Here is an 18398-nt window from a genome sequence, read left to right on the forward strand (position 1 = left end):
TTTAAAAAGGGTCGATCTGCAGTTGCTACATACCTTTTTGGACTTAGAAATTAATGACGTACTGTATACTCATGAATTCTCAAAGAATATAACTTACAAATGCCTCATGTGCTTAGTTCAACTGACGTACCCCATCAGAGTAAAAATGTTGTTTTACTCCAATGTTTGCAAACAACCACAATGTAAGCACGTGAGCCTTAAAACATGGTCAAATCTATAAATTGTAATATCATGGATGGTTAGTCTTTGCATCCATAGCTCTGTCTATACATTTGAGAGTGGTTACATTTCTCCAGACCCATCCCTTAGCTTTATACCGAAACAGTAGTGGGACGACCACTTTGTTATCGTTTCAACTGCAGATTGTCCCTTTAAGGGAATAAACATCTGGTCAGTCCCCATGGTCATTGCAGGTAATGTTGTACTATGCTGAGCCATCCACTTCCGTGAGGGAGGGAGGGATCTAGCTAAGAATGAGGCTAACAAGACCTGGCACAGATTAACCCCTAACCCCAACATGGCCCACCTCCAGGAAACCATCAGGATCATGTATCAGTGACTTTATAGAGGAGAATGAAAAGGATACATACCCAGGCAAATATCTTCTAAACATCTCTGCTGTCACAATGACACACCGACTCCGACCCTCTTACTTGTCAATCAAAAGATTTTACAATGGTCCCCAGTGCGAAACAGTACAACTCTATGACACATTACTGAATGATCACATGACTAGCTTTGAACCAATTAAAGGATGTAAATGCTTCAGTTTCAGGAGTATGTTAATTCCATCCGGATAGAAAGAGACTACTGAATATGGCAGACAAGGCAATCCTAATAGAGGAGCTACTGTTCTTCTGTTCTCCCATTTGAACAAAGCATCTTGGGATAAGCTGCTCCAAGTTTGTCCATCGTTTAATGCTTACTAGGCCAGAAAGACGAGTCTTAAACCAGTCTGAAGAACCTACCGTTATCCTCATCTACCCCCTTTTCCTGACGATATGGCATATACAATAGTCGAGTTCCAAATGGCACCCTACTCCCTACAGTGCACAACTTCTTACCAGGGCCCAGACAACTGTATCTAGGCTGTATTTTCATTTATTATTTTTTTTTTTTACAGTTTAGGAAAGTACAGACTCGGAGCTTAAAACATGGGGAAGTGATACTGCTTTGAAAGTTGATAAATGTGAGTAGAGCATGACACATACTGGTAAGTGCATACAAAATGGTTTTCCCTACCTCAGACCTTCAGTTGGCAGTGAGGTTGAAGTGCAGAGTTTGACTGGAGCTTCAGTTGGCAGTGAGGTTGAAGTGCAGAGTTTGACTGGAGCTTCAGTTCCAAAGCCTGGAGAGAAACAGAGAGGAAAAGTCCATACTATCAAAAATGTGCCATTGATAAATGGACAAAAAAAAAACTGGAATCCACCATGTTTAAAAATGATCAATTCTCCCACTGCAATCTGTTCATCATAATCTAAAATGGAAACATTTAGGGAATTACACACTTTTGATAACCAGAACTAGACAGCCTAAATAAGGCATTCACTCCTGAAATCAACAATAACCCTCTTCTCAACAGAGTCTAATAGTATTAGTCAAGAGCTGTGAAAGTAAAGCTACACTACATGTCCAAAAGTAATTAGTGATTTTGGATATTTCAGCGAGCACACAGCCATGTAATCTCCATAGACAAACATTGGCAGTAGAATGGAAGAGAACTGAAGAGCTCAGTGACTTTCGACATCAATAGGATGCCACCTTTCCAACAAGTCAGTTTGTCAAATCTCTGCCCTGCTCTAGCTGCCCCCAGTCAACTGTAAGAGCTGTTATTGTGAAGTGGAAACGTCTAGTAGCAAGGGGAAGTGGTAGGCTACACAAGCTCACAGAACGGGACCGCCGAGTGCTGCAACTCAGTTGCAACACTCACTATCGAGTTCCAAACTGCCTCTGGAAGCAACGTCAGCACAATAACTGTTCGTCGGGAGCGTCATGAAATGGGTTTCCATGGCCGAGCAGCTGCACACAAGCCTAAGATCACCATGTGCAATGCCAAGCTTCGGCTGGAGGGGTGTATAGCTCGTGCCATTGGACTCTGGAGCAGTGGAAACGCGTTCTCTGGAGTGATAAATCATGCTTCACCATCTGGCAGTCTGACAGACGAATCTGGGTTTGGCAGATGCCAGGAGAACACTACCTGCCCGAATGCATAATGCCAACTAAGGTTTGGTGGAGGAGGAATTTTTCATGGTTCGGACTAGGCCCCTTAGTGTTAATATTTCCCTTCACTGGAACTATGGCATACAATGACATTGTCCATGATTCCGTGCTTCAACTTTGTGGCAACAGTTTGGGGAAGGCCCTTCCCTGTTTCAGCATGACAAAGTGAGGTCCATACAGAAATGGTTTGTCAAGATCGGTGTGGAAGAACTTGACTGGCCTTCACACAGCCCTGACCTCAACCCCATCGAACACCTTTGGGATGAATTGGAACGCCGACTACGAGCCAAGCATATTCGCCTCATTTTTATTTAATTTAAATGTCAAGTCAGTTAAGAACATATTCTTATTTACTATGACGGCCTACCCCGGCCAAACCCTAACCCGGATGACGCTGGGCCGATTGGGAGTCCCATAGGGCAGCGCACAATCACGGCCGGTTGTGATACAGCCTGGAATCGAACCAGGGTCTGTAGTGATGCCTCTAGCACTGAGATGCAGTGCCTTAGACCGCTGTGCCACTCAGGAGCCCACATCAGTGCCCAACCTCACTAATACTCTCGTGGCTGAATAGAAGAAGTGGAAAAGCCAACCCAGAAGAGTGGAGGCTGTTATAGCAGCAATGGTCCAACATCTAGTGGAAAGCCTCCCCAGAAGAGTGGAGGCTGTTACAGCAGCAAAGGGGGGGGGGGGACCAACTCCATATTAATGCCCATGATTTTGGAATGAGATGTTCAACGAGCAGGTGCCATGTAGTGTAATCAGCGGGAAAGGAACACTGTCTTGCTCTCCAACCAAGGTGCATTCATTAAATAAGCATTTTTATCAACTCCCACTGTCGTCCAAAAATAAAGCTAGTCTGAAAAGGTAAAAACGGACCCATCTAGGTTCTGGCTAAATAGGTACACCATAGCATAGTTGACAATCCCTCTACTCCAGGCAGGCAGCAATATAACCCTGTGGTGAAGTTTCTGCCCAGTATAGGAGCAGGTCAAGTTACTGGGCAAGGCTCCTCTACCCCAGAATACACCTGTATTCTGGTTATTGGTTATTTTAGCCCCATAAGCCAATGGATGACAACAAAGAGGGGTGGCCCAGCCAGGAGGGACGGTGGGAGTGTTGGTAGTTGTAGGTTATTTAGCCTCCATTTAACCAGGTAAGTCATTGAGAACACATTAATTTTACAATAAAGACTAGACCAAGACAGAGCAATGAACTGTGCAGCAAAGCAGTGTGTGTGTAGGTGTTGTCATGGGTGGTGATGGAGCGATTAGAGTTGGCCTGGGAGTGTTAGTCAGGTCGTCTTAAGTCCAAGGCAGACGTTTTTAAATCTCAATATTGAATCATTTCTGGTTAACAATTAAGTACCTAACTGTGATTGTTTTCAATAAAAACTGTGAAAAATAGCTTCTTAGTAAAGATCAATTTCTCAAACAAGAATTTTGCTAGGACTGTCTGGGAGTGGTCTGAGTGGGGAGGGGAAAACTGAAAACTAGCTGTGATTGGCAGAGAGGTTAGTAACTCTGTTTCTTATTGGTTTATCAACTCATTTACCGCCTAGTGATACCATCCACCCAACCAAAACAGGTGGGATTTCAGGCAGTCTTTTCAAACAGCTCTTACTCTAAAAGGGCACTATCATTTTCACAATGTCACAGTATTATTTTAACCAAAAATTAGGAACACCTGCTCTTTCCATGACAGACTGACCAGGTGAATCCAGGTGAAAGCTATGATCCTTTATTGGATGTCACTTGTTAAATCCACTTCAATCAGTGTAGATGAAGGGGAGGAGACAGGTTAAAGAAGGACTTTTAAGACTTGAGACATGGAAATCATGTTTTTGACTGCACTAGTCCTTTAAGAGATATGTCAGTCGCCCCACATCATGGCAATGTCTGGTTGCTTCGTGGGCAGCCGAGTGAAAAGAACATGCCCACGACAAGCTCAGGAGACTGTCAAAAGTGAGCTCAGTGAATAGAGATTTTCTATAAATGCACAGAGGAAAATATCAAGTGGAAAATAGACTATGTTAAAATGGTGCTCGTCTTGTCCACACGCAGGCAGGCGTCACAGGAGCCAATAGAGACTAGAGTGTGTCATCTTCAGCAAAGATCATGCAAACCACCCTCTCAGTCATCCTCCATAGTCTTATCTAGAGCTGTTTGTATTAGGCTTCTCCGATTAGGAGTGCTGATCCAGGATCAGGGACCCGCTGTCAATGTAATCTTACTCAATTTGATCTAAAAAAAGGCCAAACTGATCCTATATCAGCCCTCCTACTCTGAGAAGCTTGATACAGATGTAGGATCTTAATTTGATCACTCTTTTGCTGCTGAGACAGTATATGTATTCAAGGTTTAGAAAGGCTTCTAAAGTTTGTAATTTCCACACAAAATAAATTGTCAGACTTGATTAGCCCCATCAACAAAATGTATCAACCCCTACAAAAAATGTCCATTAATTATAATCCACATAATAACTCACATTTCCTGCTGCAGCAAACTGGCTCAAATTAAAATCTTACCTCTGTACATACAGTACAGCCTTTGAAGTGCGTGGAGGAGAGGGGTGTTAAGATTTGCTGCAATACAATGATTCATGGACAACAAAGGATAAAGCACCTGTTTAACACCAGGACAGTTTGAATCAGGTGAGAAGTAAGAAAGAAACAGCAACTCAAAGTCCACAAAATGGACAGATGGACATCTGAGTAATTATTAACACACACACAGTCGACACAGTAAAAAGCTAGTCCCCTCCTTAAGAGAGCATGCCCTTGGAATCTCTCACCTCTCTGCACAACACAAGATAAATTCCTTACCATGAGTGGACAATAAGTGCAAACAGTACTGCTAACAACCCCCCCCCCCCCTCCTCCTCCTCCTCCTCCTCCTCCTCCTCCTCCTCCTCCTCGTCCTTACCTTGCCCATCGAAACCGTATTTGACATGGCTGAGATAATTAGTGATCCATGGGTTCCGGAACATACTTGTAAGGAGGCTGAAGACAGACGGAACACACACACGGATGACAGGCCCCCTGTCCCGGGTAACAGCAGCTAACAAAGCTCAAAGACAGTCACAGCAGCAGTGATGCAGACAGACACAGACAGGCAGCACAACAGCACAGAGCGGGAGTGGATCTCCAGCTCAGACCACGCAGCAGTCTGACAGACACTATGTGTATGTGTGTGAGCGCAACCAGGGAGCTCAATGTAGACAGAGAGAGAGAATAGAGGGAGAGAAAGATGGAGACAGAGGGAGAGAGAGATGGAGGGAGAGATGGAGGGAGAGAGATAGGCTCTGCAAGCAGGGTGCTAAACCTTCTCAGAGCCCATAATCAGATTACAGGCAGAAATTAGCCCTGATGATAAAACGCTGAAAGGGGATTGGAGGAAGGCGCCAGGAGGACTGATGAGAGAGGTGCATCCATAAAGCTCTGGTCAAAAGTAGTGCACTATATGGGGAATAGGGTGGGATTTGGGATGTAGGACAGAGGCGTATACTACAGCCAACTTGCAGCACTATTCTGAAATAATTAAATTTTTTTGAAAGATACGCTTGCAATGGGCATGGTCTTATTGACTCAACAACCAAAAACACAGACTACATGATCACTACTTTTAACCTATGAGTCTACATTATACACTACGTGACCAAAAGTATGTGGACACCTGCTCGTCCAACATCTCATTCCAAAATCATGGACATTAAAATGGAGTTAGTCATACCAGCCTTCAGTCTTCTGGGAAGGCTTTCCACTAGATGTTGGAACATTGCTGTGGGGACTTGCTTCCATTCACCCACTGGCATTAGTATGGTCGGGGACTGATGTTGGGCGATTAGGCCTGGCTTGCAGTCGGTGTTCTAATTAATTCCAAAGGTGATTGATGGGGTTGAGGTCAGGGCTCTGTACAGGCCAGTCAAGTTCTTCCATACCAATCACAACAAATCATTTCTGTAGGGACCTCACTTTGTGCACAGGGGCAATGTCATGCTGAAACAGGAAAGGGCCTTCCCCAAACTGTTGCCACAAAGTTGGAAGCACAGAATCATCTATAATGTCATTGTATACTGTAGTGCTAAGATTTCCCTTCACCGGAACTAAGGGGCCTAGCCCGAACCATGAAAAACAGCCCCAGCTCATTATTCCTCCTCCACCAAACTTTACAGTTGGCATTATGCAGTCAAGCAGGTAGCGTTCTCCTGGCATCTGCCACACCCAGATTCCGCAGTCGGACTGCCAGATGGTGAAGTGTGATTCATCACTCCAAAGAACGCGTTTCCACTGCTCCAGAGTCCAATGGCAGCGAGCTTTACACCACTCCAGAATAGCGAGAGCGAGACTATACCTGCTAGTTATCAAAATCCAGAAAAGAGCTGTTAATGCTACAACCACCTAAAAAGGAAGCGACACCCACACAATCCATCACAAAGCCCTTACCTACAGAGAGATGAACCTAGAGTACGTACAGACTCAGTGAGCATAGCCTTGCTATTGAGGGAGGCCGTTCTACCCAGTCTTCTCTCCAGAGCCAGGTCTGCCTATATGCACACTACCCACAAAATAGAGGTGGAAACTGAGCTGCACTTCCTAACCTCCTGCCAAATGCATGACCACATTAGAGAGACATATTTCCCTCAGATTACACAGTCCCACAAAGAATGAAAACAAATCCAATGTTGATGAACTCCCATATCTACTGGGTGAAATACCACAGTGTGTATTCACAACAGCAAGATTTGTGGCCCGTTGCCATGGGAAACGGGCAACCAGAGGAGCACAAAAAAAACATTATAAATACAACCTATATTTATCTGTTTATTTATTTCCCCTTTCATACGTCAACTATTTTCACATTATTACAACACCGCCAATAATATAACATTTGAAACGTTTACACTTTTGGAGAGAGTAATGTTCACTAACGTTTCCCTTGTTTGTCTATTTAATTTGCTTTGGCAATGTAAACATATGTTTTCCATGCCAATAAATCCCTTTGAATTGAGAAAGCAGGGAGAGAAAGAGGTATCTTCGCAGTTAAGAGCGTTGGGCCAGTAACCGAAAGCTGCCGATGTGCCCTAGAGCAAGGCACTTAACCTTAATTGCGCCTGTAAGTCCCTCTGGATATGAGCATCTGCTAAATGACTAAAAACGTAGCAAAAGCAGGGAGAGAGAGATGTATGCATCAGATGCTCAACATGCTCTGCTCACACCTACTGTAATGGTCCAGGTCTAAACCACACGAAAACACTACAGTATGGAACACAAAGTGTTTACTATCTCATCCTGGAATATACAAGGTCTGAGGTCTTCTGCCTTTGGCCTTAAGAGCAGGAACCCAGACACGGTCATCCTACAAGAAACATGGTATACAGGAGACGGACCCACTGTTTGCCCTCTAGGTTACAAAGAGCTGGTAGTCAGATTAACCAAACTACCAGGTGTGAAACAGGGAGGAGACTCATTGGGTATGCTCATTTGGTATAGAGCAGACCTAACTCACTCTATTAAATTAATCAAAACAGGAACATTTTACATGTGGCTAGAAATGTCATTATTAATTATCTTAACAGAGAGAAATGAACCCCTGTTTGTTACCTAAATCCCCCCACTAGAATCACTATACTTTAATGAAGACAGCTTCTCCACCCTGGAGGGGGAAAGCAATCATTTCCTTGGCCCAGGGACATGTACTAGTCTGTGGCGACCTAAATGCCAGAACTGGACAAGAACCTGACACCTTCAGCACGCAGGGGGACAAACGCCTACCTGGAGGTGACAGTATTCCCTCCCTCAGACACAAGTATGACAGGACAACAAAAAAAAAAGGTCACAACTCCTGCAGTTCTGTCGCAGGCTGAGTCTGTACATAGTCAATGGTAGGCCTCGTGGGGACTCCTGTGGTAGGTACACCTATAAGCTCATCTCCTGGCAGTAATACTGTAGATTCATTTATCACTGGAGTCTAGAGTCTCTCAGAGCATTCAGTCAGCCCACTAACACTTATCAGATCACAGCCCTACCCGAACAGAGCAATACTCAATCATGAGGCATCAAAGCCAAAGGAACTGAATAATATTAAGAAATGCTATAGATGGAAGGAATGTAGTGTGGAAACCTACCAAAAAACAATTAGGCAACACCAATTTCAATCCATTTTAGATCACTATTACAGTGAGAAGTTAAGGTGTAAACTTGGCAGTAGAAAGCCTAAACTATATATTTGACCTCAGCTTTCCTATCAAATCTAAAAATGCCAAGCTGACAACCTAAGAAAACTAAAAATAATGACAAAATGGTTTGATGAAGAATAAAACCCTAAGAAACCCTTCTGAATTTCTATCTGACTAAAAACATAGAGACCCAGAAAACCTGAGCCGACGCCTTCACTATGTTGAATCACTAAAACAATACAGAAATGTTCTATGGAAAAAGTAGTAACAGCACATCAGCAATCAGCTCAATGTAATTGAAGAACCAATCAAATCTAACCACTTATTGGAAAACTCTAAACAAAATGTCTATCTAAAAAGGGAGATGGATAAACCACTTCTCCAATCTTTTTGTCCCTATAACAAAGAACAAACAGCAAAAACATATACATGATCAAATACAAATCTTAGAATCAAGTATTAAAGACTACCAGAACCCACTGGGTTCTCCAATTACAATGAATGAACTACAGGACAAAATACAAACCCTCCAACCCAAAAAGACCTGTGGTGTTGACGGTATCCTAAATTAAATATACAGACCGCAAATTCCAAATGGCTATACATAAACTCTAACATGATCCTTAGCTCTGGCATCTTCCCCAATATTTGAAACCAAGGACTGATCACCCCAATCCACAAAAAAAGTGGAGACAAATTTGACCTCAGTAGAAACAACGTACTGAGCAAATGTCAAATTGGCTTTTTACCAAATTGTCGTACGACAGACCACATATTCACCCTGCACACCCTAATTGACAAAAAAACAAACAAACCAAAACAAAGGCAAAGTCTTCTCATGCTTAGTTGATTTCCAAAAAGCTTTTGACTCAATTCAGCATAAGGGTCTGCTATATAAATTGATGGAAAGTGGTGTTGGGGAAAAACATATGACATAATAAAATTAATGTACACAAACAGGTGCGGGGCAAAAATTGGCAAAAAACACATTTCTTTCCACAGGGCCGTGGGGTGAGAAACGGATGCAGCTTAAGCCCCACCCTTTTCAATATACAGTTGAAGTCGGAAGTTTACATACACCTTAGCCAAATACCTTTACTCAGTTTCACAATTCCTGACATTTAGTCCTTGTAAAAATTCCCTGTCTTAGGTAAGTTTGGATCATTTATTATTTTAAGAATGTCTAAATGTCAGAATAATAGTAGAGAGAATGATTTATTTCAGCTTTTATTTCTTTCATCACATTCCCAGTGGGTCAGAAGTTTACATACACTCAATTAGTATTTGTTACCATTGCCTTTAAATTGTTTAACTTGGGTCAAACATTCCGGGTAGCCTTCTACAAGCTTCCCACAATAAGTTGGGTGAATTTTGGCCCATTCCTCCTGACAGAGCTGGTGTAACTGAGTCAGGTTTGTATGCCTCCTTGCTCGCACATGTTTTCAGTTCTGCCCACAAATTTTTGATAGGATTGAGGTCAGGGCTTTGTTGTGGCCACTCCAATACCTTGACTTTGTTGTCCTTAGGACATTTTTCCACAACTTTGGAAGTATGCTTGGGGTCATTGTTCATTTGGAAGACCAATTTGCGACCAAGCTTTAACTTCCTGATTGAGGTCTTGAGATGTTGCTTCAATATATCCACATAATATTCCTTCCTCGTAATTTTCATTCCTTTTGTGAAGTGCACCAGTCCCTCCTGCAGCAAAGCACCCCAAAACATGATGCTGCCACCCCCATGCTTCCCGGAGGGGATGGTGTTCTTCAAATTGCAAGCCTCCACCTTTTTCCTCCAAACATAACCATGGTCATTATGGCCAAACAGTTCTATTTCTGTTTCATCAGACCAGAGGACATTTCTCAAAAAAGTACGATCTTTGTTCCCATGTGCAGTTGCAACCAGTAGTCTGGCTTTTTAATGGCGGTTTTGGAGCAGTGGCTTCTTCCTTGCTGAGCGGCCTATCAGGTTATGTCGATATAGGATTTGTTTTACTGTGGATATAGATACTTTTGTACCTGTGTCCTCCAGCATCTTCACATGGTCCTTTGCTCTGGGATTGATTTGCACTTTTCACACCAAAGTACGTTCATCTCTAGGAGACAGAACGCATCTCCTTCCTGAGCTGTATGACAGCTGCGTGGTCCCATGGGGTTTATACTTGCGTACTATTGTTTGTACAGATGAACGTGGTACCTTCAGATGTTTGGAAATTGCTCCCAAGGATGAACTAGACTTGTGGAGGTCTACAATTTTTTTTCCTGAAGTCTTAGCTGATTTCTTTAGATTTTTCCATGATGTCAAGCAAAGAGGCAGAGTTTGAAGGTATTAAGGCCTTGAAATACATCCACAGGTACACCTCCAATTGACTCAAATGATGTCAATTAGAAGAAGCTTGTAAACTTTGACGCACTGGAATTGTGATACAGTGAATTATAAGTGAAATGATCTGTCTGTAAACAATTGTTGGAAAAATTACTTGTGTCATGCACAAAGTAGATGTCCTAACCGACTTGCCAAAACTATAGTTTGTTAACAAGAAATGTGTGGAGTGGTTGAAAAACAAGTTAATGACTCCAAACTAAGTGCATGTACATTTCCAACTTCAACTGTATGTATATTTATAAACAAATTAGCGAGAGCACTAGAACAGTCTAGAATCTGAAGTAAAACATCTACTGTTTGCTGATAATCTTGTCACACCCTGAAAGGTTTCACCTGTCTTGTGCTCGTCTCCACCCCCCTCCAGGTTTGCCCATTTTCCCCTGTGCATTTATACTTGTGATTTCGGTTTTGTCTGTTGCCAGTTCGTCTTGTCTCGTCAAGCCTACCAGCGTTTTTCCCCCGTACTCCTGTTTTACTCTCTAGTTTTCCTGGTTTTGACCATTCTGCCTGCCCTGACCCTGCCTGCCGTTCTGTACCTTGTGACACTGCCCTGGATTATCCACCTCTGCCTGCCCTTGACCTGTCGTTTGCCTGCCCAATTTTTGTAATTAACTTTAGTTATGTCAAACTGTCTGTTTCTGGGTCTTGTCCTGAGGTCTGATAGATCTGGTGCATCTGTCCCCAACCACGGAGGGCCTGCAGCAGCACCTAGATATTCTGCACAGATTCTGTCAGATCTTGGCCCTGACAGACCTGGGCCCCGACAGACCTGGGCCCCGACAGACCTGGGCCCCGACAGACCTGGGCCCCGACAGACCTGGGCCCCGGCAGACCTGGGCCCCGGCAGACCTGGGCCCCGGCAGACCTGGGCCCCGGCAGACCTGGGCCCTGGCAGACCTGGGCCCTGGCAGACCTGGGCCCCGGCAGACCTGGGCCCCGGCAGACCTGGGCCCCGGCAGACCTGGGCCCCGGCAGACCTGGGCCCCGGCAGACCTGGGCCCCGACAGACCTGGGCCCCGACAGACCTGGGCCCCGACAGACCTGGGCCCCGACAGACCTGGGCCCCGACAGACCTGGGCCCCGACAGACCTGGGCCCCGACAGACCTGGGCCCCGACAGACCTGGGCCCCGACAGACCTGGGCCCCGACAGACCTGGGCCCCGACAGACCTGGGCCCCGACAGACCTGGGCCCCGACAGACCTGGGCCCCGACAGACCTGGGCCCCGACAGACCTGGGCCCCGACAGACCTGGGCCCCGACAGACCTGGGCCCCGACAGACCTGGGCCCCGACAGACCTGGGCCCCGACAGACCTGGGCCCCGACAGACCTGGGCCCCGACAGACCTGGGCCCCGACAGACCTGGGCCCCGACAGACCTGGGCCCCGACAGACCTGGGCCCCGACAGACCTGGGCCCCGACAGACCTGGGCCCCGACAGACCTGGGCCCTGACAGACCTGGGCCCTGACAGACCTGGGCCCTGACAGACCTGGGCCCTGACAGTAAATCTCAGTAAGGATAAAATAATGGTGTTCCAAAAGAAGGTCCCGTTGCCAGGACAACAATACAAATTCCATCTAGACACCGTTGCCCTAGAGCACAAAAACAACTATACATACCTCGGCTTAAACATCAGCGTGACGGGTAACTTCCACAATGCTGTGAACAAGCAAGAGAGACAAGGCAAGAAGGGCCTTCTATGCCATCAAAAGGAACATCAAAGTCGACATACCAATTAGGATCTGGCTAAAAATACTTGAATCAGTTAAAGAACCCATTGCCCTTTATGGTTGTGAGGTCTGAGGTCTGCTTACCAACCAACAATTCAATGAAGGGGGAAAACACCAAATTCAGACTGCTAAAATATCCTCAGTGTACAATGTAAAAACACCAAATAATGCAGAGCAGAATTAGGCCGATACCCACTAATTATCCAAATCCAGAAAAGATCAGTTAAATTCTAAAATCACCCAAAAGGAAGCGATTCCTAGATCTCCCATGACAAAGCCATCAACTACAGAGAAATTAACCTGGAGAAGAGTCCCTTAAGCAGACCCCACAGAGCCCTAGGACAGAAACACAATTAGACCCAACCAAATCATGAGAAAACAAAAAGTCATTATTTCCAATGTGTCAAGTAATTAACAAAAAAAACTGAGCAAACTAGAATGCTACTTGGCCCTAAACAGAGAGCACACAGTAGCAGAATACCTGACCACTGTGACTGATCCAAACTTAAAAGGAAATCTTTGACTATGTACAGACTCAGTGAGCAAATGGGATGCACCTGAGCTTAGAGTCTCATATCACATGGTCTGAATACTTATGTAAATAAGGTATTTCTGCATTTTATTTTTAATAAATGTGCTGTCATTAATTTGTAGATAGATGAGGAAAAATATATAATTTAATCAATTTTAGAATAAAGCTGTAACGTAACAAAATATGCAAAAAGTGAAGGGGTCTGAGTACTTTCCCTATGCACTGTACAGACATATGACATTTGAAATGTCTTTATGCTTTTAGAACTTTGTGTAATGTTAACTGTGAACTCAAGAGAGAGCAGAGAGAGAGAGCAGAGAGAAAGAGCAGAGAGAAAGAGCAGAGAGAGAGAGAGAGCAGAGAGAAAGAACACAGAGAGAGAGAGAGCAGAGAGAAAGAACACAGAGAGAGCAGAGAGAAAGAACACAGAGAGAGCAGAGAGAAAGAACACAGAGAGCAGAGAGAAAGAACACAGAGAGAGCAGAGAGAAAGAACACAGAGAGAGCAGAGAGAAAGAACACAGAGAGAGCAGAGAGAAAGAACACAGAGAGAGCAGAGAGAAAGAACACAGAGAGAGCAGAGAGAAAGAACACAGAGAGAGCAGAGAGAAAGAACACAGAGAGAGCAGAGAGAAAGAACACACAGAGAGTGAGAAAGAACAGAGAGCAGAGAGAAAGAACACAGAGAGAGAGCAGAGAGAAAGCAGAGAGAAAGAACAGAGAGAGAGAGAAAGAACACAGAGAGCAGAGAGAAAGAACACAGAGAGCAATAACACAGAGAGCAGAGAGAAAGAACAGAGAGAGCAGAGAGAAAGAGAAGATTCCTCTTGATGAATGATGTGTTAATGAGTTACATTACTGGGCACAAACACTGCACTGCTATCAAACAGGGAAACTGTTCTTTAGGAGCATCATGCTCGCTGATGCTCTGTTTGGGTGTTATCAGCGTTATCACATGTTAATACAGGAAGTCTAACATACACACAAAAAAAAGAAGTTATTCCTGGAACCAAAAAGGGTTCTCCTATGGGGACAGCTAAGTTCCCTCCCACAGTGGTGTCATAATGACAAACATCCCAAATGACACCCTATTCCCTTTATAGTGCACTACTTTGACCAGAGCCCTATGATGACATGTGGGACGTAGTCCTCCTGTTTGGTGCTGCTACCCATGTATGTGTGTGTGTGTGTGTGTGTGTGTGTGTGTGTGTGTGTGTGTGTGCGTCCATTATAGTGCTAGTAGTCAACACCCCAGAATCTAACTGCTTTGGAAACATACAGTGAATTAAGAAGATCAACACTGAGTAGAAAACCAAATGGCACCCTACGGTCCCTGGTCAAAAGTAGTGCACTATGTAGGGAATAGAGTGCCATTTGGAGTACAGACTAGGTTCCATAATCAGCAGGGATTAACAGCAGACCAGTGTCGATTCCAGGCAAATTAGACCTAGCCTACTGTTGTCCACACCAGCAGAGTTAATGGAGACTCACTGCAGAACACTCCTTTACACAGTGAACACTAAAAACATGAAATAACGTTTAACTGGCCTTCCCAATTAACAGTCAGAGTAACCATTTAACACACACGTCACGCCTCGCCCATCCCCCCCCCTCTCCACCCCCAGTAGACATCCCTAATAAGGCAAAATGTTAGCTGATTGGCTGCCTGACGGGGGTAGTTTGTGTGTGTGTGCTCTTCCTCCCACTCCCTCACAGCAACAAACACGATCCTTCCTCCATAAAGCACCTCTGCCTGGACGTCTGCAACAGCCTCCCACACAAAAAGTACAATTTCAAAACAGACGTCAGTGCCAATGCACACGGGGGGCTCCTTAAAAATAAGTGGTTGAACGTAACCTCTAGCATAGGCTGTGTGTCGTCTCACCAGACCACAACGCTGCTTAGTTACCAAAATAAACAAGGATACGCGTGATGGGACAGGCTGGTGTGTGAACAGCACATGAATAGTGTGGGTATGGCCAGGTTAAGTGGGTTTTCAGACCTAAAACTAGGGCCAGCAGGGACAAACTAAATTGGGTGCTTTTATGCAAAACTATCATTATTTGGCTAATGGGGAACTTGGGGGGAGTCCAGTGGGGCCTCAAGGAAAAAAAATGTGACAGAAATACAGGGATTTCTGGCCCCAGTCGTATCCGCAGTGTGTGGTTAGCTACAGGATTAGCCCCACGCTACAGCCACTCGCTCTGACTGCGTCTCCAGACCATGCCCGGACTTTCACCTCATAAACCACAGCTGTTCAGCCTGATCTCACATCTCATCCATATTGTCTAATTAACCCACATGGTCTTGTGCTCTGCTCCCCACCACCCTCTCTCTCTCTCTCTCTCTGAACAGAACAAGTGTACGATAAGACGTCATTGTAAAGAAGTTGTTCTTAACTGACTTGCCTAGTTAAATTAAAAAAAATTATACTTAAAAAAAAAAAATCGTAAACATTACACAGGGACAAAGGTATTTTCTTTACTGGTGTCGATGGTGTTTATAATAGTGTACGAACTTAGATGACAGCTGATCATGCTCACATGCTGCCTCGTGAGTTGGCTAGGAGCTTCTATTGCACATTCACAATAAAATGTAACCTTTGTAGGTCTCAAAAGGGTTGTAAAGTTAGGACCAATATTATTGATAGTGTTCTCCTTGTGATGTAAACTGATGCTGTGCTAAATGAGAGACCGGGTCAATCAGTGTAACCCTAAAGAACCTTGGGCAGATGACAGTATTGACTGGTCTAGGCCTAGTTGGTGTTAATGTCGGGCTAGTTTAAGACAGCCGTCAGCCAGACAGCCGTCAGCCAGACAGCCGTCAGCCAGACAGCCGTCAGCCAGACAGCTGTGCCTGTATGTTTCACATTCTGTCTGTAGCACTTGGAAGGACTTGTTGCACAAATGCTAAGCTGTGTACGTGTCTAAGGAATGCAATATTATGTATCTTTGTGCAATACTTAAAGACATATGGTCAGTATGTAGTTAGTCAGATTGTCATTACGCTGTGGTTGTGTGTGTGTGTGTGTGTGTCACAATGCTGAATCATCCATCATGGAGAAGCACATTTGAAGAACAGCAGCTTCCCTGAACACATCACCCCCCTCTGCTCCGAAAGCCTGTCCTCTCTCTGTTGATGCTCCACAGAACCCCACAGTGCGTCTCTCCTCTCCACCACTCAGTCCTCCACTAATCTGTACCATATAAGACCAGGGAGAATACTTCCCCGACGGCCCCCAAAATGTCAGCTCCAGTGATGCAAGCCAGAGAGAGAGAGAGAGCAGGAACGTGGTTCTCCTTTGGATACCAGAGTAAACATTCTGAAGGAGTAGGATGGTCCTCTGGCTGGCTGTGTGGAGCGGTCCTGGACAGGCTCAGCTCAGAGCAGCAGAACAATGCTACTCTAGACACACATCTTGGGCCAGAGCCTCCCTGCCTGCTTGGCTGGCTGACTGGCTACCTGCCTGCCTGGCTGGCTGACTGGCTGGCTGCCTACCTGCCTGCCTGCCTGGCCGACTGGCTGCCTACCTGGCACCATCTCCTAATAAAGGCAGAATGGAGAGACAGCCGGCCAGGGCCTGTTACTAAGGGGCAGAGGGGTTACAGCTAAAGTAACGTTACTAGGGGGCAGAGGGGTTACAGCTAAAGTAACGTTACTAGGGGGCAGAGGGGTTACAGCTAAAGTAACGTTACTAGGGGGCAGAGGGGTTACAGCTAAAGTAACGTTACTAGGGGGCAGAGGGGTTACAGCTAAAGTAACGTTACTAGGGGGCAGAGGGGTTACAGCTAAAGTAACGTTACTAGGGGGCAGAGGGGTTACAGCTAAAGTAACGTTACTAGGGGGCAGAGGGGTTACAGCTAAAGTAACGTTACTAGGGGGCAGAGGGGTTACAGCTAAAGTAACGTTACTAGGGGGCAGAGGGGTTACAGCTAAAGTAACGTTACTAGGGGGCAGAGGGGTTACAGCTAAAGTAACGTTACTAGGGGGCAGAGGGGTTACAGCTAAAGTAACGTTACTAGGGGGAAGAGGGGTTACAGCTAAAGTAACGTTACTAGGGGGAAGAGGGGTTACAGCTAAAGTAACGTTACTAGGGGGAAGAGGGGTTACAGCTAAAGTAACGTTACTAGGGGGAAGAGGGGTTACAGCTAAAGTAACGTTACTAGGGGGAAGAGGGGTTACAGCTAAAGTAACGTTATTAGGGGGAAGAGGGGTTACAGCTAAAGTAGCGTTACTAGGGGGAAGAGGGGTTACAGCTAAAGTAACGTTACTAGGGGGAAGAGGGGTTACAGCTAAAGTAACGTTACTAGGGGGAAGAGGGGTTACAGCTAAAGTAACGTTACTAGGGGGAAGAGGGGTTACAGCTAAAGTAACGTTACTAGGGGGAAGAGGGGTTACAGCTAAAGTAACATTACTAGGGGGAAGAGGGGTTACAGCTAAAGTAACGTTACTAGGGGGAAGAGGGGTTATAGCTAAAGTAACGTTACTAGGGGGAAGAGGGGTTACAGCTAAAGTAACGTTACTAGGGGGAAGAGGGGTTACAGCTAAAGTAACGTTACTAGGGGGAAGAGGGGGTACATGACTCGCCAAGCCACGCTTCTGTAACAGCCGCTATCTTAACCCGGAAGCCAGCCGCACCAATGGGTCGGAGGAAACACTGTTCAACTGACGCCCGAAATCGGCTTGCAGGCGCCCAGCCCACAACAAAGAGTCGCTAGAGTGCGTGAGCCAAGTAAAGCACCCGGCATCGAACCCCAGGCTGTAGTGACGCTGCAACACTGCAATGCAGTCTCTTAGGCAGCTGCGCAACTCGGGAGGCGTGGTGGACCATTCTTGATACACTTAGGAAACTGTTGAGCATGGAATACCCAGCGGTGTTGCAGTTCATGACTCAAACCGGGGCGCCTGGAACCTACTACCAGACCATTCAAAGGCACTTTAATATTTTGTCTTGTCTATTCACCCTCTGAATGGCACACATACACAATCCATGTCGTCTCAATTGTCTCTAGGCTTAAAAATCCTTCTTTAACCTGTCTCCTCCCCTTTCATCTGAAGTGGATTTAACAAGTGACATCAGTAATAGATCATAGCATTCCACTAGATTCACCCGGTCAATCTGTCATGGGAAGAGCAGGTGTTGATGTCTTGTACACACAGAGTATAGTGTACAGTACATCAAGACGCCATGTAGCGCACATCTATAACAGCTCTTCATCATGTGGAGGTTTCAAGGTAACGGTGCTCAAGAAATCAGTATAATGATTTCATCTCTGACATGTGAACGTCCTCGATCAGAGGAGGCTGGTGGTCAGAGATATAGAAGGACGGGCTCATTGAATGCCTGCAATTGAATAG

General features: G+C 45.3%; 1 protein-coding gene across 4 annotated transcripts in view; it reads right to left on the bottom strand.

Moving 5' to 3' along the window:
• The window catches only part of LOC110531012 (supervillin), a 107664-nt gene that overhangs the window by 70135 nt on the left and 19131 nt on the right, over positions 1-18398 (bottom strand). For all 4 annotated transcript variants that reach the window (XM_036986472.1, XM_036986474.1, XM_036986473.1 and 1 more), the window contains exon 2: positions 1243-1348. In XM_036986472.1, coding sequence (XP_036842367.1) covers positions 1243-1348 — 106 coding nt within the window. The remainder of the gene's footprint in view (positions 1-1242; positions 1349-18398) is intronic.

This window comes from Oncorhynchus mykiss, chromosome 8 (assembly GCF_013265735.2).
Source record: "Oncorhynchus mykiss isolate Arlee chromosome 8, USDA_OmykA_1.1, whole genome shotgun sequence".
NCBI classification, from domain to species: Eukaryota; Metazoa; Chordata; class Actinopteri; order Salmoniformes; family Salmonidae; genus Oncorhynchus; species Oncorhynchus mykiss.